This window comes from Phyllopteryx taeniolatus, chromosome 19 (genome assembly GCF_024500385.1).
Source record: "Phyllopteryx taeniolatus isolate TA_2022b chromosome 19, UOR_Ptae_1.2, whole genome shotgun sequence".
Lineage (NCBI taxonomy): Eukaryota > Metazoa > Chordata > Actinopteri > Syngnathiformes > Syngnathidae > Phyllopteryx > Phyllopteryx taeniolatus.
Window position 1 is genome coordinate 9,644,901 of NC_084520.1, and position 24,750 is coordinate 9,669,650.

General features: G+C 40.1%; 2 protein-coding genes across 4 annotated transcripts in view; both read right to left on the reverse strand.

Annotated features, from left to right (window-relative positions):
* The window catches only part of wnk4a (WNK lysine deficient protein kinase 4a), a 45,523-nt gene extending 25,669 nt beyond the window's left edge, over window positions 1-19,854 (reverse strand). For 2 of the 3 annotated variants that reach the window (XM_061755574.1, XM_061755575.1), the window contains exons 1-2: window positions 18,313-19,854; window positions 16,859-17,407 (exon numbers count right to left, since the gene is read on the reverse strand). In XM_061755574.1, the coding sequence (XP_061611558.1) occupies window positions 16,859-17,368 (510 nt within the window). In that variant the 5' untranslated portion in view covers window positions 17,369-17,407; window positions 18,313-19,854. Of the gene's footprint in view, window positions 1-1,407; window positions 2,034-16,858; window positions 17,408-18,312 lie in introns of those variants that run through there. The other variant, XM_061755576.1, reaches the window with a different exon arrangement.
* Window positions 19,855-20,000: 146 nt separating this feature from the next.
* vps25 (vacuolar protein sorting 25 homolog) lies at window positions 20,001-24,080 on the reverse strand. The gene is made up of 6 exons (XM_061755578.1): window positions 23,793-24,080; window positions 22,365-22,510; window positions 21,752-21,805; window positions 21,561-21,649; window positions 20,527-20,602; window positions 20,001-20,444 (listed from the first exon to the last, which is right to left on the reverse strand). The coding sequence occupies exons 1-6, from the start codon at window positions 23,837-23,839 to the stop codon at window positions 20,332-20,334; spliced, it is 525 nt and encodes a 174-aa protein (XP_061611562.1). The 5' UTR covers window positions 23,840-24,080; the 3' UTR covers window positions 20,001-20,331.
* Window positions 24,081-24,750: the final 670 nt, after the last annotated feature.

Sequence of the window (24,750 nt, forward strand, 5' to 3'; positions counted from 1 at the left end):
GTTTGAGCCTCCCCACTACCAATCCATACATGCACTTCAACACTGCAATGACGCCACACAGACAAAGACATTTCTTGTGCTTCCTCCCTGCTCCCTGAATGGAGCAATTTAGGAGCTTGGCGGAAACCTCTCGGGAGACTGTGCTGCCATGAATCCCGCATTCAGGATGAATTCTAGGAAAAAAAAAAAAAAACATCTCCACGTGTGTGTTTGCGCTTACAATAAAGTCGAGGAAACCGGCTCCCAAACCCTCCACTTCTTCCCACCTCGCTACCTGTCTGCGTGTCTCTAAAATGTCAGAAGGCCTCCTGGAGCTGGAGCCACAAAGGGCAGCTCAGAGAGATAAAAATCAGCTTACAGATGGCAGATTGTAGCGCGTGCACGCACACCCACACACACACAGGCATTGAGCAATGGCATGTTTGTAGCCATGAAGGTAAACAGAGTAACTTAATCGAATTAGTCCTCTTTAAAGACGGCGGCACGACACAGGACAACCCTGTTGAGCTTGGGCAGCGTGATTAATCGATTTTATCGGTTAATTTGAATTTATTTGAGTTTTAAGTTTGATTTTATCGGAGTTCAAAGCACGACCCTGCTGATGTGCACTGCTTGCACTAACAACATGCCGGCTAACAGAAAAGGAGCTACAGTAGTTTGCAAAAGCACAGTTAGTGTCACCAATTTATTTTAAGCTTTCTGACTGTTCTTAAGACTCTTTTTCAAAAAGGTGACCAGAAAGTTTAATTCACACTAAGAAACAGACAGCACGAGTGCAATCATTTTCACATTATTTTACGTATGACAAGAAAGGAGCCCGGTGGAAGGCAATCAAGGAGTTCATCATGCTGAATTTTGCCAAAGACATGGTGCCCAAAAAGCTCTGGAAAAAAAAAAAAAAAAAAAAGATATTTAATTATATTAATATTTCTGTGGCAGTTGATGCAAGTTAAAGCTGGGAGAAAAAACAATAGCTGGTATCAGGGGGAATAAAGCAAATCCCATAAGGAAAAAAACAGAGCAAAACACAGTTTTGCACATCATTTCATTTTCAATAAGCAAAGGGGTAAAAAAAACTGATTAAAATCAGAAATCCGATTTTTGCGGAAACAAATGAGATTTTATTTTAAGACCTTATTACCCAGCTCACCTCCCGAGAGCCCACCAAAGCCAAAACCACAAGATGTTTTACTCAATCTTGGTTTTACGTGCATGTGTGTCATGAACAGAACAGAGGATAGAACCCAAAAATGCACAACTCCAAAACAAATGGACAGTTTCAAAAAGAGAGGTTTAATATACAGGCAGAGGTTGGTACACAGGCAGGCAATCCAAAAAAAGGCAACAGTATCCAAAAACGTGAGGCAAAAAGGTGAGGTCCATAATCGGAATAGGGTCTAGTCTTACTGTGAGTCTGTGATGTGGAAACAAGGAATGCTGGAACGCGACGACAAGGCACAACGAACTAGCGACTAGGAAGAATCAGACAGGAGGTTAAATACATGGGGTAATTAGAGTAAACGAGGCACAGGTGGGGAAGATGCTCTCAGTAGCAGGTGTGTACCCATGACAGTACCCCCCCCCCCCCCCTTAACGGCCGGCCCCGGAGCCCCAGGATGCGCAACGTGGAAGTCCCGAATGAGAGAGTCATCCATGATAAACGCAGACGGCACCCATGAACATTCCTCAGGCCCGTAGCCCTCCCAGTCCACCAGATATTGAAACCCCCTCGCCCTCCGACGAGACGACAACAGCCGCCACAGAGTGAAGACAGGGCCTCTATCCACGAACCGGGGGGGAGGCGGGGGCCTGGAAGGCGGGGCTTGAGCAGGCTGACGTGAAAAGCAGGGTGGACCCGCATCGACCTTGGGAGCCTAAGCTTCACGGTGATAGGGTTGATGATCTTTGTGATGGGGAAGGGCCCAACGAACCTGGGAGCGAGCTTCTTGGACTCCACCCGGCGTGGAATATGTTTGGTAGAGAGCCAAACCCGCTGACCCACTTTTTAGTTCGGGGCCGGTGCCCTCCGACGGTCAGCAGCGGTTTTCTAGGACCGTCCCTGGCGCAGCAGCATCTGGCGGGCTCGCTCCGAGGTCCTCCTGCAGCGTCTCAACAGGGTCAATGCCCCTGGAACTGTGGACTCTGGGGCTATGGCAGGAAATAGAGATGATACAACGAACTGGCGACTAGAAAGAATGAGACAGGAGGTTAAATACATGGGGTAATTAGAGTAAACGAGGCACAGGTGGGGAAGATGCTCTCTGTAGCAGGTGTGTACAAGACAGGGGGAAGACAACAACCAGAACACACACCCATGACAATGAGTGCAAACCTCCAGAATGTACAAAGTGGAAGGATTTGTTGGAGAAGTCCTCCCGGGGCGACTTTCCACTATGGACCACAAGTATATGTTAAGTCATCTTCCCTCAGTGAAAGCCACAAAAATTGGACACTGGAGGGGAAAAAAATCTTGAGGAGGCTAAATTGAGTGCACGACTTGACTGCAAACAAACAGAGGTGCTGTTGTGTCAACTACTTAGTCGGGTTCGGCGATATGGTCTTAAAATCACATCAGTTTTTTTCCTCAAGAGTCTAATTTCCTATTTAAATTTTTTCCCCCTATTTGCCAAAAGAGAAAGCAAATTACAATGACGATTAAAAACTACCTTTGCTTCTTTTTTCAATTCTGGGATTTGCTTATTTCTCCTGATACATAACAAGCATTGAAGTTTTCCCCGAGAATTAACTCGCACCCACATTCATTTTTCATTTGCATTTCTGAGGGAATGTCTTTGGAACGTTGCAATGCAATCGTGTGCCTGTATTGCAGTGGGAGCAGTCTAATGCTGGCAAGACCTTCATTGGCAGACAACAGAGTTCTAGTGCATGAAGAGCTGGCCAAAGAAGGAATGGTCTGGAGCCGGCCATCCGAGGCTTCTGTCCAACTTTTCCATGACACATTGGCTGCATAACAACACACACACACTGGAACACAACTGTGAGTGTGATATGTCCAACAAAAGAAGTGTCTCCAAATATTTTGAGTTCATGTATTTTTTAACTGACGGGGGAAAAAAACGCTTATCCTCACTAGGGTCGTGGGCATGCTGGAGCCTATCCCAGCTATCTTCGGGCGAGAGGCAGGGTACACCCTGAACTGGTCGCCAGCCAATCGCAGGGCACATAGAAACAACCAACCATTCGCACTCACATTCATACCTACGGGTAATTTTAGAGTTTTCAATTAACCTACCATGGATGTTTTTGTGATGTGGGAGGAAACCGGAGTACCCAGAGAAAACCCACACAGGCATGAAGAAAACATGCAAACTCCACACAGGCGGAGCTGGGATTTGAACCCCGGTCCTCAGAACTGTGAGGCAGATGTGCTAACCAGTCAACACTGTGCCGCCTCCGAAAGTAGTCACTTTTTGAAATAGCTCTAAAATAGCTTACTTTCACTTTTAATAATAACAATAATGCATTTCACTGATATAGCGTTTTTCTGGACACTCAAAGACGCTTTTGCATGCCTTATTCATTCACTCCACAGTCATACAGGTACTTTCTTAGTGGTAAGATACATGTGTAGCCACAGCTGCCCTGAGGTAGTCTGACGGAAGGGTGGCTGCCATTCTGTGACTCCGACCACCACCAAACATCCAACCACATTCATTCGTAGGCAATGTGGGTTGTCTTGCCAGGGACAAGACGACGACATGCGCTCGGGTGGGGATACGAACCGGCGACCCTCCGGTTTCAGGGCGTACACTAACACTCAGCCCACACGCCGACTTTTCTAACTTCGTTCAATAAAACTTGTGCAATTTCCCGCCTCAGTCACATTTTTTCCCTCAGTTTCATTCATCAAAGTCATTACAAGGATACATATCGTTTTGAAATGTGTTTCTTTAGCATTTAATGATATGGGTAGAGTGAGTTATTTAGTTCTAATCCCAATTTTAATTTCATTAGGGTAAGCTTTGAATAAATGTTTCCTTATTAAAGATAAAGATACAAGCAGACCTAGTGCGTGTGTTGCATAATGCACAGAGAAGCATAAACATCCAGCTAACGTATTGCTATGAATAAATGTGTCTCAGCTTTTCCATCATCTCTTGCAGCTGCATGCTAGCGGGAGATGGGATGTTGATTGAGCAGATGGGGGTCTTTGGGGTGGGGGGGGGGATCACTTGAGGGACCGATCCATGCCATACGAGCGCTGTTATATAAGCGCAGTAGATGGCGCAGGCATTAAACTGGTTTTAAGACACACCACCCCATCTCAGCGGCTCTATTGTGACAACCGGTGCACTAACACAGCAGCAAACACTTGCAGTGGTGTGCCAAAAACTTGGGCTGAGAAAAAAATTGCTTCTCGTCACTGAGATTTTAATATTGCTTGGGACTCTAGTGCAATGCTTAGTGGATTTAGTGGCCCTCTTTATTACCTTGGCCAAGGAGATTATGCTTTCATTGTATCGTTGGTTTGTTTGTTTGCTTATTAAGGGGAAAACTGATTTCCATGACGCTTTCTATAGGGGAAACAAAACACCAAAACACAGGATTTTGCTGCAGATCTAGTTTACTTTTTTATTTTGTAAACATTAAATATTTTGTTTAAAACTGATTTGCATAAGACTACTGTATAGGCGGGCGGCACGGTAGTTGACTGGTTAGCACATCTGCCTCACAGTTCTGAGGAGTTTGCATGTTCTCGCCGTACCTGTGTGGGTTTTCTCCGGGTTCTCCGGTTTCCACCCATATCCCAAAAACAAGGATGGTAGGTTAATTGAAGACTCTAAATTTCCCGTAGGTGTGAATATGAGTGCGAATGGTGGTTTGTTTCTATGTGTCCTGCGATTGGCTGGCGACCAGTACAGAGTGTACCCCACCTTTCGCCCAGATAGGCTCCAGCAAGCCTGTGGATACTGAATAAGCGTGTGGCCAAGGAATAAAAATACTGCTGCAGATCTGGATAAAGGTGTAGATCTAGTTTATTTTTACATTTTGTAAATGTTGCAAGATAGGGTATTTAGCAACACTTTTGCTATAGGTGAAATAAAATTAAATAAATTGAAACCTAAAATTTATCAAGATTTTATTTTAAGACCACATTGCCCGTCCCGACTTTCTCGACAGCAAATGTTTCGGATTAAGGTCAAAGACAAAGAGGCGGGAACCTGGCAGGTCCGAGGCTGACTGACACACACTTTGTATTGACACGCGCACACAGTGAGGCTATTGAGGTGTGTTGCGGCCGAGAACTAAGGTGCCAGTGTGCTGCTTCCAAGCCGAAGCTGACGTGCCGCCTGGGAAGTGAACGTTTGGTCTCCAGAGGATGGACTGAGGGCACGTACACGCATCCACCACCTCGTAAAGTTAGTGACAACTTTCAAGTACAGACAGCGACGAAACGAAACAAGCCGAAACGTGGACCTGTGTCTGAAAGTTCGGCAACAAGCACACCGGGACAGGAAGTGGCAATGAAGAAACACTATACACATATATCTTTTTTCGCTATAGGAAACAATGTGAATTCATCTTTAACAAATGCTTTAGGCAATGTTTTGATTAGTATCTTATCATTTTTAAATGTCATACAAATGTACAAATGTTTTCGTTTTAATGACAAAATGTCATTGATCTTGCTTTTTAATAGCGTTCCCTGAAAAGCCATGCATAATGGACATCGCCCCCCACAAACGTTTATGTCTATATAAGCCACAAGATGGCAACAAAGCAATACTTTTGTGTAAAGGAAGTTCCTCAATTCACTTCACTATCTTCTTTTTTTGCACCAAGATGCCACAAGATGGCACTACTATTGTTTAAATGACGCTCCTCAATTCACTTCAACATACAGTAGTTCCTTGTCATCAAGATGCCACATGATGATGGCAAAGCGCCACTCTTGACTAAATAAAGCTCTTCAAGGCACTTCAATATAGTTCCTTTCCACCAAAATGACAAGATCTTGGCAAAGCTTTTGTCAAAATGAAGCTCCTCAATTTAGTCAACATAGTTCCTTGGCACCAAGATGCCACAAGATGCTGCTGAAGGAACATTTTAATTGCCTTGGCCTGAGTTTTTCAGTGAAATACGGAAGATAGGTTCCAGAAACGATCAACGAGAAGGTGAACCGCACTGCCAAACCGCAAATATGCAGAGGTTCATTGTGCTTAATTATCATCCGTGTATAAAAAGAAGCTAACCAGCATATAATACAAGTAAAATAAAGTCAAAGTACTCGGCCGTTGAAGATAAAGAGGAAAACAAAAAAACAATGGCTCTTGATCAGAAATCCAACATTAATTTTCCCAATGACCTGATAAAGAAAAAGCAGTTGAAGGCCCATACGTAATTACAACATGAGAGAACAGTAACAAGTACTGATTTGTAATGTACCGTATGCGGCGCATCTCAGGAAGTGTTGCATCACCGTGTCCCAGAGGTCCCAGATTAGCCTATTTACTCGGTTATTCTTAACGTGCCTGACCCCGGCTGATGTTTGCTGTCACTAACCAACTAAGGATGCGTCTATAAACTGCACTTAAGCTCTTTGGCACTGATCCGCCATCAACCCACTCCTGCTGACCTGTAAAACATACAAGCCGCTCATGTACGAAACGACATTACAACGATTTCTTTGTCAGTTTTACACCAGAAAAATTGTATTTAAATTAGTATAAATGTGGAAGCTGTAATTTACCCACTTAAGAAACAATGAGATCATTGTAACATACTGTATGTGTATTGAACTTGTGTGCGTGACCATCAGCCAATGGAATCGCTGCTTTACAAGGGGAGCAAGTGGGTGTGTGTGAGGCAGGCAAGCGTTGAGGCGATGAGAAAGTTACTGTAGCTTCTAGTGTTCAATATATGTACACAGGAAATACAGAGACCAATCGTGTCAGCCAATGAAATCGCAGCTTTGCGAGTGGGTATGTGAGGCAGGCAAACGGAGAGAGGCAATGAGAATGTTACAGCAGGTTCTAGTAGTAAATGAACACACACAGGAAATAAAAAGACCAATCGTATTAGCCAGTCAAATTGCAGTTTTACAAGTGTCAGGCAAGCAAGCGGTGAGGCGATGAGAACGTTCAACAAGGTTCATTCACACACAGGAAATACACAGACCAATAGCCTTGGCCAATTGAATCACAGATTTACGAGTGGAGCAAGTGAGTGGGTGTGTATTTTAGGAAGATCCGAGTGCTGTGAGACTCGCGCCTGCATAAAAAGATTCCGGTTGTTCACAGGTGACTCAACCTGCATGGTCGGTTATCTGGTGTTTCCCACCAGCTGGGCGTCGTCACGCTGCCTCAGCGGAGGGTCAAGGTGACAACTGTGCTTTTGTATCAGGTTATCGGGAGTCAGATTGCCTTGCAGATGGCAGTATATGCGCGCAGATGTGGAAATGGTGGAATGAGCTTCAAATGGTTGCTTCAAAACAAAATGTTTGACTTATGGGTTTCTTTGTTTTTGTGCGTCTTGTCCTGATGTCTTAATGCTTCAGGAGGTGCTACCGAGTTAGTTTTTGCACGTAAACCCCTAATAATTGTCAAATGTCACCAGGATATACGCACCGGTCAAATTTGGGGAGCTTTGGGCTATTTTAAAGCTAAAAAACTGGTGATTCAATGTGGGTACAAGGCAGTTTCAAGGGGCCCTTGGCACGGCCTGGTGCCATGTACAATAAACATGTACAGTATGTATGTAGGGAGGGTGGAAATTAGTTCAAAATGGCTCCTTTACAACAAAATGGTTGACTTACGGTTTCATTTTTATCTGCGTCCTCTCCTGAATCCTGAAAGATGTGCCTACCTAACCGAAAGACATTTGGTTTGATCTCTTCAGGGGGATGCTACCAAGTGAGTTTTGGTATGGGGACCTCTAAATTATGTACAATTCACCAGAATACACATACAAATCAGGTTTGGGCGATGTTAAAGCTTCAATAGAGGAGATTCAATGCACATTACATTATAGTTTCAAGGCATGGCATTGCGCTCAAGACTGACAAATTGTCCTTAGGCAGAAGGTGGAGCATTGTTTACAAGCGTAAATAGCTATGTTTTTTTTTGTTTTTGTTTTTTTTTTAAGCTTTTTATGAGCTTCGAGGAGATTAAAAACACCCTTAAGTATCACAACAGAATCAGCCCGAAGAGGGTATGGGAAGTCTGGTATTTTGGTTTTAGGGCGGCCAGGCAGACTACAACCTGGTTGCCGGTCAATCCAAGAGCACATATAGAGAATCAAATTCACACAGTCACTGAACGGGAACTGCACCATGACAACTAACTTGTGATAAATAATAGACTATACATGTCAGAAGTAAGGAGCACGTTGGCCTTGTTGTTGGACATTTGCTTCACGATTTTGAAGTTCTGGGTTTGAATCACGGCTGTGTAGAGTTTGTATGTTCCCCTCGTGCTTGCTTGAGTTTCCTCTGGGTACACAAGCATCCTCCCACATTCCCAAAACCTGCATGTTAGGTTCAATGAAGACTCTAAATTGTCCACTAAGTGTGACGGTATGAACACTTGTTTGTCTATATGTGCCCTGCAATTGACTGGCGACCAGTCCAGAGTGTACACCGCTTCTTGTCCAAAGTCAGCAGGGACAGGCTCCAGCTCACCTGCAGTCCTAATGAGAACAATACATTTAGAAAATGGATGGACGGATGTTGGAAGTTAGTAATAACACTGGTGTTGTGGCTACAGTGGGTGTCATCGGCATCCAGTTACACTCCACTTCACGGATAAGGTCCCAGCGGGGTACCAGGAGCGGATCTAGTTTACAAAGCGCTGCTATGCAAAGGCCGCCGGTCACGTGACCAGTACACATGAAAGATTGATGCCCACAGCCTTATTGAGAGCCAAAACGGAGAGAACACGGTGTTCGATTCCCTCCCCCCCAAAAAGTGTCGCGTTGACGGAGAAAACACACAAGCCTCTCCAAAATGGGTAATGGCCGATTCATGGTAGGAGTGACCGGAGGTTACCCTCTCGGACCTGCTCAAAGTTTATTTAGGAAGCAGGACCGCTGCAATGTACATGAACACACGTTTCCACCCCGCAGCCACACACTGTCAACACTGTAAAGAAAACACCTTGGCCGACTTCACCACTGGCCTTTTCTCCCGCTTCTATCAGCAAAATAACAAAACGAAAAAGGTGCCGCAGGATCAGCGTTCACGTTGCTGATTTTGATTGAAACGTGACTCAATGCGGCTCTAACACACTACACATTTCTAGGTTTAAAAGAGCAGCAAGGAACAATTGCTCATTCTTCCAGTGCTCTGTGACATGTGTGAAGTGTAATATCCACTGACAACTTCACAGAGCACTCAAATGCCATTTGTTACCTAAGGAGAGCACCAGAGAGTTCACTGCATTTTGACTGGTGGTCACAATGGTGTGGTCACAAAAACTGCTTTTCATCACCGAGCCACCAAAATACACGTTTCTATAATGTCGCGGTGTGGCTCACGACATCGCAAAATACAAATAGCCCCACAACTATGCAGACCACTTAGCCGAACATTATTATAAGAAACTAATGCTAATCTGTGCTAAACCTGCAGCTCTGCTTACCTTTTGGCTTTGACATGATCATGCTTTGTCCGCCTTTAAAGCGGTTCTTTTGTTCTGGAGCTTTGGTCAGCCTAGCTGCCAAGTCATTGTCTTGGAAACATGCTGCGGGGTGGTTAATATGTTAATTAGCTACAATATTTGGTAACAATGGGGCGGAAATGTAGAATGGCATTTTCATAAATAGGGAGAAATGTAATACTTCTGGAGGTGAACATTTTTATTTTGAAAAGTAACATTGTAAACCGTTGTTGTCGATAAAGTTCTCAAAAGCGCCCATCCCACCACCAGCGTCTCCGCTACACCAGAGCCGACTAGATTGAGGAAGTACAAAACTCTTAATAGTCTGACATTACAATATTGCAATGTCAGACTATTAAGAGTTTTGTCAAAGAGCTTTGATTCTTGACCCTTACCAGAGGAAGGGTGTCAACCTTGAAGGATTAAAAACGTTAACTAGACGAGTTTTGCTAAGTTTTATTTTGTAAGTTGTATACTTTTGTAATGCTGTATGGCGAGGCATTATGCCCTCTTCAAGCTCCGTCTACGTCGACAGAGATCTGAGAACAATACTTATATTTTGAGTTCTTATTTTCTATACTTAAGGCCTCTGTGTATTATGTATTTGTAATGTTGCTTCATTTCATGTGTAAATCTGCCAGTTGATGGAAAACACAAGGGGCTTGGTGCTAACAGCAGCCGCCATTACATGCTTTTTTTTTTTTTTGTCACGTGGCATGGTGAATGCATTGTTATGTTTTCCTTTGACACGCAGCTTTGTGAATAGCTAGATTTGATTTAGGTTACTAATCTTAATCTTTATTTAATGGACTAAATCAATTTAACCCACAGGCCAGGTTTTTCCCCCTTGGAGAAATCCTTTGGAATCTCTGTGATTCCGAGTGGCGAGCTACCAATGGATTTGCGATTCCTCGGACCGCTACCAGGGCTACTTGTGATTCCACCTTCACTGTAAACTTATTGCTACACCAAGGTCGCGGTAGGAATTGGAATTTTCCTCTATTTGTATTTATGTAACTTTGAAAGTGCTGTGTGCGCAACTCAACACACATTGCTTGTGGACTCTTGGGATTTTTGTCAGAGAAAGGACACTTGAAAGCATTGTTCTTTGATTGTTTTGTACTTCATATTGTCTTTGAATGGAATTTTGATATTGTTGTGAACTTTAAAGGGACATTTATATGGTCAATTTGAAGTGTCGCTACAGATTTCGCAATGTGATTTTGGTTAATTTCATAAACCTACAATTGCGCTTGAACCAGAAAATTAAGCAAATAATAGGTTTATTATCCAGACTAAAGGACCGGTGAATAAAATAAAACAGAAATAAAATAGGAAAAAGTGATTTAACTTAAAACATTTTGTCTCACTCCTTAAGTCAACAATGAGGGTTTTTTAAGGTGCATATACCAAATGATGTGCCCAAAATTATATGTTAACTGTCGTTTTGTCCACTGTCTTGTTTGTTGTTATAAGTAAACTGCCGGCTTCATGTTTAATCTGCTTCGACTCTGGCACTTTCTTTGCTAGTCTTACCACTTATCGAATCTAGAACTAGCCCAGTAGTTTATCTCCCTCTGCCTAACAGCACAGGTGCTACATAAGCGATAAGGAAATGTCTGGATGCTAAAAAGCTCAGCTAATGACGGCAACATAGAAACACACAACCACAGAAATATATATATCATGGACTGACTTGAAATGTATTTTTCTTTACAGATAATGTAGATTGTACATACGAGGTTTCTGCCCAACACCAACGATATACATGTATACAAGGTATATAAGCCACAGCAGTGCACTCGTGGTCAGGTATGTTTCCTGGAAGGTGGAAAACATCCATCATGGCGGCACTATGGCGGAAGGGGAGGCCGTGTAAGGCGCGCGTAACGACTGGTGCCAGCACGTAAAAGGCCTCAGTGTCACTCAGCAGGCCAACTTTCCACTCGCCGTCTTCCAGCACCAAAGACATTTCAAATAACTGCTGCTTGTGTGTAAACGCAGCGCTTATAAATAAAAGCTCCACACACCGAAAACATTGAAAGCACACATGCTGATTGACTCTTTTTAACCATATTATCACATCCCTGCTTCCTTGTAATCTTCATTTAGACATACAGTATTTGAATTTTTATTTTCAAGTCCACTCCAAGTAAAGAATACATCTTGTTTTGCATTTATCAACATATAAAGTCACAGACGTTCAGGGATTGACCTTGAGATTAGAGCTTGTTTCAAACCAAGAATGCTGTTGATTTTTGATGATAACTTCAAATGAGTACTGTCCTATGTCTCAGCAAGAACCCTATTGCTTTTGAAAGTCGGAACATTTTGGTCAAAACCTTACATATGAAGACACGCTCCAAAGAACCCTGTTGATGCTTTGGTTTGTTTTTTTGCACATTTTTAAGGACAGTGTAGGGTTTCACACCAAGAACCCCATTGATTTTGATAACTTTAAAGTGTTACTCATCTGTCTCTCGTCAAGAACCCTATTGTTTTGTACAGTTTGAAAATTTACATGGGCACCTTCGACGAGATCCGTTCCATGGAAAGAACACTATTGACAGAAGATATTTCAGACATTTTAAAGGACGGTTGTCCAGTTACAGACACAAAACAGTCCTCACTGCTAATCAGTGACAACTTGGAAGTTTTTTTAGTTGATATAAATTCAAAGTATTGGAGTCTAATTAATTTTTACTTTTTTTAAAGTGTCAGTGTTGAAACCCATTAAGCTCCAGAAACGCAACAATTAGTCAAACTTGCACTCAGCATTGGTAAGACACTTTTATCTGGGGATAGCAGCTGTATCTGAGCCTGCAATAAGCACATCCCGTACTATAACACTTATTGCTGGCACGCACACACACACACACACAAACTCAATCAAAACAAACAAGCAAGTCAAAAGCGGTGCTGTCAAACACAAATAATCACAGACGATCCTCCTGACGTTGAGGTCGCCAGTTAGGAAGTCTGCGACATGCGCCATGTCACCATTTTGATAAAGGTGCCTTGCTCTTGATTTACTGTCCAGTCATGCCAACATGAATTCTGCTTTTTTTTTTTTTTTTTAAGTGTAAACATGAGCTCACTGCTACTGCTGCACCTCTGACGCACATCTTGTAAATGCTTCGCGTTTTTTTTCTCTACTCCAGACTCCTCATAAACAAATACATTTTCTTCTGCGACAGTGGTGGATAAAATATAGCCTGGGTGCCATATATTGCCCGTACATTCTTTAATGCGGCCTACCAAGCATTTATGTTATCAAAAGGCCTGTAGTATTTGCTGCATTCATTTAGCTCTTCTCTCTCTCTATATATATATATATACACACACACCACCACAGTCAGTCCATTATATATATATATATATATATGCGCATGCACGCCACCACAGCCGACTCCTAACCGGTCCGCGGTGCAAAGAAGGCTGGGGAACACTGGGAGAGAAGGATTTAATGGCTCTAAAATTGAAAAAGTGGGTGAAAAGTCTGAAAAGTAAACACAAAACAAACACAAAAAGTGAATATCTGAGGTGTATACGCAGACACACACACACACACACACTTAAGTACCCCTTAATCCCCTCAAAATCTCCAGTAGCGACAGTTAGCCAGTAATGCTAGCTGCATGCAGACATGCTCCCACAGGAGGCTGATGAAGCTCGTGTTTGTGTGCCTTTTTACGACAGACTGGGGCTTTAATGATAATTACATTTAAAAAGCACACAAAAGGGAAAGTGGTGCTAGTGACGCACGCACAGCGATGTGGCTTTTATTATTTAAAAGGCGCCATGCTAGCAGAGGAGTAGCTAGAGTTGGCTTTTGGCTGATTAGCCAATCACCGTGACAGACTATTCCAGTAGTAGAGGTAATGGCTAGCTGGTCAACAAAAGATAAAGTGTTCAACTAAAGAGAGTCCTTTTTGCGATATATGTACTTAAAATAGGTGAGTATAGTCCGTATAGTGAGGGGTCACTGCATCTCCAAAGTTTGTTTATTTAATTTTTTTCAGGGGGATAAAATAATTATTTGTGTTTCTGCTGCTTTACGTTTGGACACTTTTGTTTCTGTCCCCTGATGAAACCGACACAAGCCAAGGCCATACTCACTACGCTGTTACCTCGGCAACCTAGGGCAGAAGGTATCACTGCGGAAAAGAACAGAGTTCACAGGAAGCCCGATTGATGACTATAAGGAAGGAATTAGCATGTATCCCCCAATATTGTGTACCCCAAACGGAAAGAAAGGGTTATTATTATTGTGTTTTGAATATAAAACAAAATGAAATATAGTTTGGAAACACATGCTTTTCATCTGACAATGACAATACAATATGTGTCATCAAAGGTATACCAATGCTAGTATGCTATAACACTTAAGCTTGAATCATCACAGCCTTCTTCACCTTCCTTGGGCCCTTAGTCTGTTAGCGTGAGCCGGCACTAACAGAACGCAGTGCTTTTTGATTGCAGACTAACAACCAGGAAGCAATGAGCATGGGCTGTGTGAGCGATTTCGCACGTCACTGAGGGTCACTTTATGGCGGAGCTGACTTGTGCAAACTGACAATAAACTGCTCACCATAAGGTATCCGTGCTGAAAGAAAATGTGTGGGAAAACAGGTGTGTCCAGGTGGGAACGTAATTTCATCAGTTTAAAGCCTCTGCTAGTTTTTGGGTAGGGAGACTTATTGTGAGTAATTTTTTTAACTTTAAAGCGCTTGAAAATTTATTGATTATTACTAGGTGTACAATGGCTGCAAAGGGAATGCTTATTCTAGGATCCCTGAGGACACTGATGACATATGAGTGAGAGAGAGCATTTTATTTCAACATACTTTCTACTCGACTCGCCATCTGAAGTCGTTCTAGATGACTTGCAGGTGACGCACCTCCGCCTGCTGCAGCATCAACACGGCAAGCCTCAGTCGTGTTTAGCCACCAACACGTCTCTGGTGTGCCATGCAGGGGGGTAGGGATGGGGGTAGACGTTAGGCAGAGACTTCTGCATCCCTGACCTTTCTCTGCCGTGTGGTGCGGTGGAGCCCTCTGCTAATGTTGTTATTGGGCTTCGGGGGCACAAATGATAGTGCCATCTGAATTCTGCCTTGCAACAGGTGGAAAGCATGTGATGTCCATCCATCCATTTTCCATAGTGCTTGTCCTTATTAGGGTTGCAGGTGATCTGGAGCCTATCTGAGCTAACCTTTGGGTGAGAGGCGGCGCACAACCTGCACTGGTCACCAGTCAATCGCAGGACGCATACTGCATAGACAAACACACTCACATTCACACGTATGGAAAATTTAGTTTTCAATTAACTTTTTGGGAATGTGGAAAATAATTGTGATACTTTATTATGTAGTATAATTTTTTAAACCCTGTATGAATAAATTTGCAGCCTTAGAACAAAAGACACATTAATACAGGAATAAATGTTTTTTATTTGATAATAAAGTCCTATTTTTTAGAGAATATAAGGTGTAATATTACCAGAGTAAAGTTGTATTTTTTGAAACAATAACAAAATAGACTTTCTACCCATTAGTCATAATAATAGGGCTTAATCTTGGAAAAGCATTACTTTATTCTAATAACATTTCAAGTTTGTTCTCTAAAAAATATGAATGTGCTCTTGTAACATTCCATTTTTTTCCATGAAAATAGGCAATTTTTTAATTCCAATGGCATTAAGGACACATTGGTAATTATGCATAATTAGCGTTAGGATTATAAGTGGGTCCTTGGAAAAACTGGACCCAAAAAGTTTGAGAACTCCGTCTGCCAGCTAGTTAAAGTCGTAAGACCTCTGCCAAGTTTTCTAATGAATAAATTGGATTATTTGTTGCCCTGCGTGGTTTAGTAGATTGCTGTTTAAGTGGAGAGTAATTTACCGGTAGTTTTCCTGGTATTCAGCCCGGCTAAGTGGCTGTTTGCCGCCCTTTTTTGTTCATGTAATAAACACCGCTGTCTCCACCAAAATGAGTACCGTGTGTGCGTGTGTGTGTGTGTCAGTGGCACAGGGATTTCAACGGTGACTTAGGGCATCACCTCGGGAGCCAGATTCGGCTACCAAGTTGAAGTGACACTGTTGATGTTAAACCTATAAATCTTCCATTGAGCCATCAAAGCATAGCAGGAGGCAGCTGCTGCTGTGACTTGTTTACATCACACAGGCACACACACGGAGCGTGGAAAGCATGTAGAGAGCCGGCCTGGTTGTTAGTGACAACAAAGATTACGGAAGACCCAGCTTGACTTGGAGCTGCTCCAAGGTCGACAAGGAACGACACGCACCCGTGTGATTCATGATCGCTGTCCAATGGCAACACGGCCCATTGACTTTTTGAACTGAAGATGATTGTCGTCACGTTGTATTAATGAGCCAAAAGTGAACAAGTTTGGATTGTAAATACTTTGAGCAGATGATACATGACAATAAAGACAATAACTGTTCCATCATTGTTGTGCGCTTTTCCTGCATTTAGAGGGAAAAAGTCCACTTTCAGACAAATGTTTTGTTAGGGGTTTGAAAATGCTAAATCAAGCACTTTTCCATCACTTGCAAAGTCCATCTTCAAGGCTTATGAGCACACAAAAAAGATTGATATTGACTTTTTTTGTTGCTGTTTATTACACTAAAAGAGGTGATAGGGTTAGGCTATAAACAAACAACCTTCTTTAGTGCTAGCAACACCGGGAAGAAAATTCGAAAAATGATATGGATATTGTGTCATTCATTTTAAGAGTGAATGATTCAGCCATATACTGCAGCTAAATCGCATATTATATCCATTTATTTTTCTATAGTGCTTGTCCTAATTAGGGTTGCGGGTGAGCTGGAGGCTATCCCAGCTGATTTTGGGTGAGAGGCGGGATGCACCATGGAATGGTCATCAGCAAATCGCAGGGCACCTACACAGGTCCATCTCAATAAATTACAACAATGTCAAAAGGATAATTTAGTTAGGTAGTTCTATTCAAAAAGTGAAACTCATATTATAGAGATGTACTACACAAACTCAGAGTGAAATATTTCATTTGTTTTGTATATACAGTATGTACTCACACTCAGACTTAAGGATAATTTAGAGCCTTGAGTGAAGCTAACATGCATGTTTTGTAATATGTTAGATATAACCATTACTCAAATGTAAATGGAAGAACTAAGACAACACGATCTAGCCATGATACGTCATTGACAGGAAGCTGACCATAAAAGTACATCCTACCTGAAGCTCGCACCAGGCCACCTCCACCGTGGTCTCTGTGTCGAGGCCTTTGTAGACGGTCTTGAAGGACCCCCTCCCGATCTCGATGTTGAACTTGAGGTAGCGTCCATCAGGCGACGTCGCCACTGCTTTGGTCTCCACGTCCTCCTTCTCCTCCTCCCACCGCGGGTCAAAGTTCATGTGAGGCGACACACGCTGCCCTTTTCTCTGTGCCGGCTCGCCGTCCGACTCGCTAGGGGAGCAGGCGACATCCGGATGGGGGCTGCCCGGGAGCGCGGCGTCCCGGGCTTTTTCCTCATTCTCCTCCTCCTCCTCGGTTCGGGACTCGGGCAGGCTGAGGATGTTCTCGGCCGACCAGGAGAGGGCTTTGGACAGGGCGCCGCTGAAGAGGGGCGAGTCCACGTCCACGCTGATCTTGTGCAGGCCGTACGAGTTGCGGCGCGTGCCCAGGACATGCGGCTGTAGGCCCGGAAAGCCGCATCCGGGGATCTCCACCTGGGCGTGTGACATGGTGCACCTGGCCAGCTCTTGCTCTGGACTTGATGGTGCCTTTGGGTGCAAACACAGTGACATGGTCAGCAGAGTTAGTTATCAGTAACAATGTGTCACATTAAGATGATCAATAGTTATTGAGGAGAAATAAACTTTCACAGTAAAATTGGCAGTAGTCGTCAGTAACAAACTTTCTCAGTGACATGGTTGTTAGAGTTAGCCGTGAGAAACAATCCAACCCAATGAAAACGGGCCTCATTCAGTAACCGTGCGTGCACACAGATTTGTGCTTAAATCGTGCGTACACACGTTTGACGCTCATGCATATCTTCGTACTTGTTTTTGTTCGTGCTCCATGAGCAAATTTAGAACCTCATCAGACCATGAGTACAATGCAGGATTAGCTTTTGAAAAAAAACATCACACATCTTTTACCGAAGATGCACAACATATTGGAAATAGTCATTTATTTAAAACAATAATAACTTTAAAAAATAATAAATCAGGAATTTCGTGTTTTCTCTAGCAGTTAATTGATTTCATAAATGCAACATACTATAGTTTTTTTTATACATACAGGTAAAAAAAAAACTTTTTTTGGAAAACTATTTATGCACTGTTATCCTCACTTTAGATGTCAAAAGGGTTTTTGTCGCTCCCGGTGTTTATTTTCTGTGGGAGACGATCAAAACGGCTCGTTGACTATTTAAGGTTGCCAAACCCTCTTTGAGCCTTTCATAGTTGTTCATGACTTTTTTTTTTTTTAAACACTAGCTCAATGGAAAATAAATAAATAAAGCATAACTACAATAAATTACAGCATGTTTAAAATTGCCTTTTTGAAAAAAAAGGATAAGAATAACAAGCATGAGTCGAAAACGGAATTAAAAAATACTAATGCTGTGATGATGAAGGGAAGACAACTTTAGAATTAAACACACACGCACATACAGAGTACTCACCTGCTCCTCAAGCTGTGTCAAAACACATTTTCCTCGCTGTGAAATAGTCCAAGTTCGTTTTCAACTGGAGTACTCAGCCAAGACCTGCAGATACAACCGGGAGGTGCATGAAATGCATATATGAGCATAACTGTGAGAGCAGCACGATATATCGAGAGCGCGCCCTTCCGCTAGCTCCGCCCCCTGTACGCTCTCTCTCCTCCTCCACACTCACTTCGGTGACTTACCGCAAGGAGGCGCTGAATATGTTCTTATCTGCAACACACACGTACACACAATAGCATCCACTCGATCACCCCCCACAGGCGAACAGAACATGCCCAGCGTGCTGATCTCATCGTTTTACCCAACTTTTCCAAAGACCATACCATTAGGTACATCTCCACCACTAACACCAAATATGCTAATGTTCAGTTTCCATTTTTATTGTTGTAATCGTATCATTTAGATATTGGCTTTTTATGAGTATATTATTTCATATTGCCCAAGTATTTATCTATTAGCATCCTTATTCATGAATATTCATTTACATTTTATTAAATACATTTTATTGTCATTGTGACTTTGTCCTCTTCTGTTTAGTATCAATTATTTTACAAATCTATTTTTATTAATCTTAATATTTATTATCGTCTTATTTTAACATTTTCTTGAATAGATTTTTTTTGTTTAATATTTAAATAATTTTTTTCTTCAGCTTTTTTCAAATTTAATATCAAATAAGTCTATCAAGCTGCCCATTTAATTTATTTAAATAACTCCTAAAGCATATTTTATTTTATGGAATACATCTTATCAACTGTCTTTTCATAATTCAAATTTTATGAATGCATTTTACTGTTAATTTTATTTTATATTCATTTAAATATTTCATTAAATGCCGTTTTCTAGACCTTTACCTATGTACATATTAAGCATCTTTAGTTAATAAACTTATTAAATTAAGTCAGTTATTTTTAATATTCAAATATTTTATGAAACGATTATAAGCTTTTACTTGATATTTTAAGTAAATTCCCACTTTTTTACAAAGTCAATGTCTTGAATGATTTTTTTCTATCAAATGTTTTTAGTTATTTCTTTATTTGATCTATTACATTTTATTAAATACTTTACATTTTTTCTTAGCCCTTTCATTTTCATATTTGTCGATATTTTCTTATACAGTATAAATGTATTTAAGCATCCTTAATATTTAAATATCACATACATTTGTTTAATCTTGTTAAAGTCAGTTTATTCATGTTTAATTAAATAAACTGCCTTATTGTTTGAAGTCATATTTCAATATTTTAGTTTTTTTTCCTTAAGCGGCATTTTCATTTAGCATGTATTTAAATACATTATTAAAACAATGTATTTATTTATTAAGCATTTCATTTAAACGTTCAATATTTGTACTTTTTCAGGGACTTTTAAAAATTATAATTGACCAAAAACAACAACCAACCACAACACACACTGTACATTGGTTGTTCTACAAATTTGACACAAGCACATTATTGACCAAACCAAAATATTGGGAACAGCTCGCGACATGAGGACAGTGCAGTTGTAGACAATTAAAAAACATTTTAGAAAAAGATTAGTATCTTCAAAAAGGAATAGTTTTTATTTACTGGCTAGGTGTACCTAACGTTTTGAACCACGAGTGTTTTCTCCACACATGCAGGCACCACAAAGTCCAATTTATCAAAGTAGTCTTATTTATTTATTTTTACACATGATATCAGGGTGAGGGGAGAAGTTAATTGTGGATTATTTCTGGGAAAGTGTCACAATAAAACTGTCCACTATTTTTGTTGTTAATAATAAATTGGGCTGAGTTGAATCAGCAGTCTTGGTCCAGGTGTCACTTACATGCATCTTTGTAAGATGACTTCCAGAGATGATTTTTAAACATGTCAAGTTACCTCAAAATGACAAAATCTTCCCATGACTAAAAAATATGGATGCAGTGGCAGGGCAGCAACAACAGCAAGAAAGTGCGGCCCTCCGCCATCCAAAAATCTTCCCTCTTCAGAAGAATTTGACGCCTTTGCCGTCGTCCATGCTGATGATTTCGGCTTTGCCTTCCGTCTGCAGCGCCTGCAGCGAGCGCAGCAGCATCCACTCCTCCAGGCCGTGGAACTCTGCGCAGCAAGCAAAAAGACCAAAAGTGAAACATCTATGGCGTGTAACGTAGTACAGGAAATGTCAGCGGCAAATTTGTACCTTCGCCCTCAGTGTCGTCGCCATTGGACAGCTCGTATAGTGTGAACACTGTATTGTTCATCCCGTTTTTAGACACCTGAGATGACCAAACAAACAAATCCAACAAAAAAAAAAAAAAAAACAACAGTTAATTGTGTCCAAACTGTGTGTGTGTGTGCCTGGAAGGAAAACTACATGATAAAATGATCAAACGCACACACGTTTATCCTTGGGGCTCATGGGGAGAGAGAGAGATATATATATCTATATATACATAGATATATATATCTATATATAGATATATATCTATATATACACATATATATATATATATATATATATATATATCATTATATATATATATATATATATATATATATATATCATTCTAAATTTCTAGTCCTTTTACTTTTCGCAGAACCTATTTTCATTGTTTTAATTTTTTGAAATACAAAATATCAAGGTATTCTCTTTTTCATTTTCACAGATCTTTGTTATAATTTATTTAATGCGCAAAGGTGATCATTATTTTCCAGCTAAATATGATTTTTATTTTTCTATTTGTTTTTAATATTTCGTTATACATGAATATATAATGACCATTAAATCTAAAAGAAACAATACATTACAAATATTTTTGTATATTTTCTATTGTATATTTATATGTAACCTTTATTTTTATTTAATTACATATATAAGCATTTATTTAATCCCAGTCATTAAGTTATTTCAGAACTGATATTTTCTTAATCCAAATGTTTTTTCCCCTAAGTATTTTTATTTCACTGAATCAACCTATCATTCATTTGCTGGTCAATTTATTTGTTGATTTAATGGGAAAAAAATGGTCCCCTATTTTTTTATTTATTTTTACATATTTTGGATTATTCTTTTTAATTCAATATTATTATTATAATTTTTTTTTTTTCACAAAACAATTTGGAGATACTGTATATGTTTTCTTGACCATTATCATACTCACAGTTGTGTTCCTCACAATTGTGTGTGTATGTGCGCATTCCACTGCGTACGTCTGCGTACGTGCGTTACCTCACCCAGTTATACATGAGCTTGCCCCACTCCTCGGGCCGCCTCCACATCACCAAACACCTCGACTTGTTCTTGTCCAGCCACTCCAGGTTCCCTGACCACCACAAACGTAAACATAAAAACACACAGCACACTACCAAAAATAAAATGTGAAAAATGCATGCAAAGAAAAGGCATATTCGAAAGGAAATATTACCCTTTTTCCTCAGCTCCTCAAACACAACTTGAATGGCTTCCATTGACAGTTTTCCTGCCATGTAGTTAAGGAGGCCTGAAAGAACCTTGTTGGAAACTTGATTAGGTACACAACCGTATACAATCAAATACAAAAATAGGTGTAGTGGTACCTTGGCTTACAATGCCCAATTTTACAAGTTTTTCAACGTATGATTCGGTCAAACTTTTGCCTTGTGTTACAAACAAAAGTTTGACTTACGAGTGAGTTTTTTTTCTAACCATGGTGTCTACTCTGACCTCCCTGCATTTTGGCAAAAAAGAAGTCAAGCATGCTTGCTTCAAGCTGTTTATTGCCACTACAAGTTGAATTTACTGAAAAAACAAACATAAAACAATGATCACATCTTTCATATTAAAGCAAAAACTGTTCCAAAACAAATGTAAGTCTTTTCATTCTATTTAATTATGTTATTACTGCTATTTCTGTCGTTAAAAACGACTGTTTGATGATGTTGGCTAAATGACATTTCAATTCATTGTAATGGAAAAAGCTGATTTGAGATACGAGTGAATTGAGATTTGATTTGGTTAACAGTGTCAGACAGGTTTTTTACTGAGTTTTGAGAGGATACGTTCAATCTTGTGGTTGTTAAAGACAGGGCTCTCCTGGGCCTCCATCACGTCCAGCGTGTACAGCTTTTGATGGCGACAGTAGGCTATCGCTAGTGAACACCACGCCGCCAACTGTTTCTGTCTCGTGTCCACATTGGGTTGAAGCCTGCACAACACTATTTATTACATACAGTAATTCTTAAAAGTGACACTGTAAAACAGTCTGAGAGGAGTTTCCCGATCTCAATGAGGCATTAACAGGGGATCCCACTGTGTTAAATAAATTACATATAAAAAAAATACCTTAATAGAAATTTTGAAAAAACATTTAAAAATGAACAGTTGCAATAAAGTACAAATGAAAACATATTTATATAAAATATATACAAAATACAAATATATATATATATATTAAACTGATTAAACCGATGAAAAGATATTCACGTAAATAAAATATGAAATTATTTAAATGTTTAAACAAAAATGAAATGCATTCTCGGGGAATATTCACATTTGAATAAATAAATAATAGAATAAACATTTGAATCAATACATAAAATGTGAATATTTACATCAGATAAAAATTTAACAGAATTGTTGAAATACATAAATAGATTTTTAAAAATTAATATCAAAACTTGTTTAATGACAGGTCAAATAATATTCAACAAAATAAAAACAATATTAAACAAATGCTTACATAAAAATATAACATGTATATTAAATATCAATATTGTGAATAATAAATTAAATGGAAAAAAATTCAAGCTATATTTAAATTAATTCAAACTAATATAAAAAGATGTTTAATAGTATAGTGTAAACAGATTTAAATGAAAAATAATATTCAAGCGAATAAAAATTTTATTAATCAAATGTTTGAATAAATAGAAATAGATCTTTAAATCATTTTTAAAAAACAAAATAGACGTTTAAATAATTTGAAAAATAAATTGGCAGCAACACATTTAAAAATATATTTTTATATACAAATAAACACTTGGTCAAATAGATGTCAAAATAATAATAATAATAATAATAACTACTTAAAACATAACGCCAATTCCCAAACATAGCCACACATTTCCACAGGGCGGATGCAGTGCAAGCTAACAACACAGCTAGCTGACAGAATAGCGAATTCATCATCTCGCGGGACACACAAACACCTTCACGAGTCGTTTCAGTGTCATTCATTAAATATTTGCTAGGATATCCAAATGTCTGTCATGTTTGACATCCACGAGAACTGCAATAACATTTAAACTTTGAAGAGACAATTAATTGAGCAAATCCACTTCCGTAGCATTTTGGCTTGTTTAGCTAAAGAGCGGGTTAACACGACGCCAGCGGTCAAAATCCACAAAGTTGGAATGGACAACACAATGAAAGGGCGGATCGATGTTTTATTTTAGCATGTTTAATTGCGATTTAAAAGGTTTACTCACGTAAAAAAAGGAGGAAAATTGTACTGCCAGGGCCACTCGAAACTCATCACGGCGGAAGGGGTGAAAAGCACGTCCGACCACAAAAGAGTTCCGCCCAACTACACCACAACTAAACATTTGGATACGTATCATAAACGGTAACGGTCATTAAAGCTTAAGTTGTATATTACTATAATGTTAAATGAAATTAAATTTTAAAAATTCAGTTTTACTACATTCAGACACAATTACTCTTTCAATGAGCCTCAAATATTCTCATGTAGCGCCGTTGACAGCTTCCACAACCACGTCCGACAACAAAATAGTTCCGATGCACTACATTGCATGGAAAAGAAAAACGGACGTTAATTCTGACTAAATTAATACTGCACAACAGCGAATCTAGTGAGGATGAGCGGTTCAGAAAATGGCTGGCTGTAGAATATTAATAAGTTCAATTAATAGTCTAGTGTGAGGTAACCTTAAATGGTCTCACAGTACATTTCAATTTCAAACAAATAAAAGCATGCCCGCCTGTTAAAAATTTTAGCTCTAATGAATACGTCTCTGTGGGCAGGGTAACCTAGTGGTTATCATGTCGGCCTTAAGAGTTCGAAGGTCAAATCTCCTCCTGTGTGGCGTTTTCATATTTTCTCAGTGCTTACATCAGTTTCCTCTTTTCGATTTCACATCTGCTTCCTTGCATTTTACAAAAAACACTGAAGACTGAAATGTGTGTGACTGAATGTTTTGTCTTTGTACCCTGCCATTGACTCTGGCGACCACCAGTCCAGTGTGCCTCACTTCTTTCCAATAGTAAGCTGTGATTGGCTTCATCCCACCCGTGACCCTAAAGAGGTCATGCTTTTTAAAATGGATGAATACATCTGTATTACTTTGCCACGAACAACTTATTCAATTACCATTGCATTAAATAATTTTGCCTTTTAAAGCATCGTCAGAAAAATATAATCAGTCG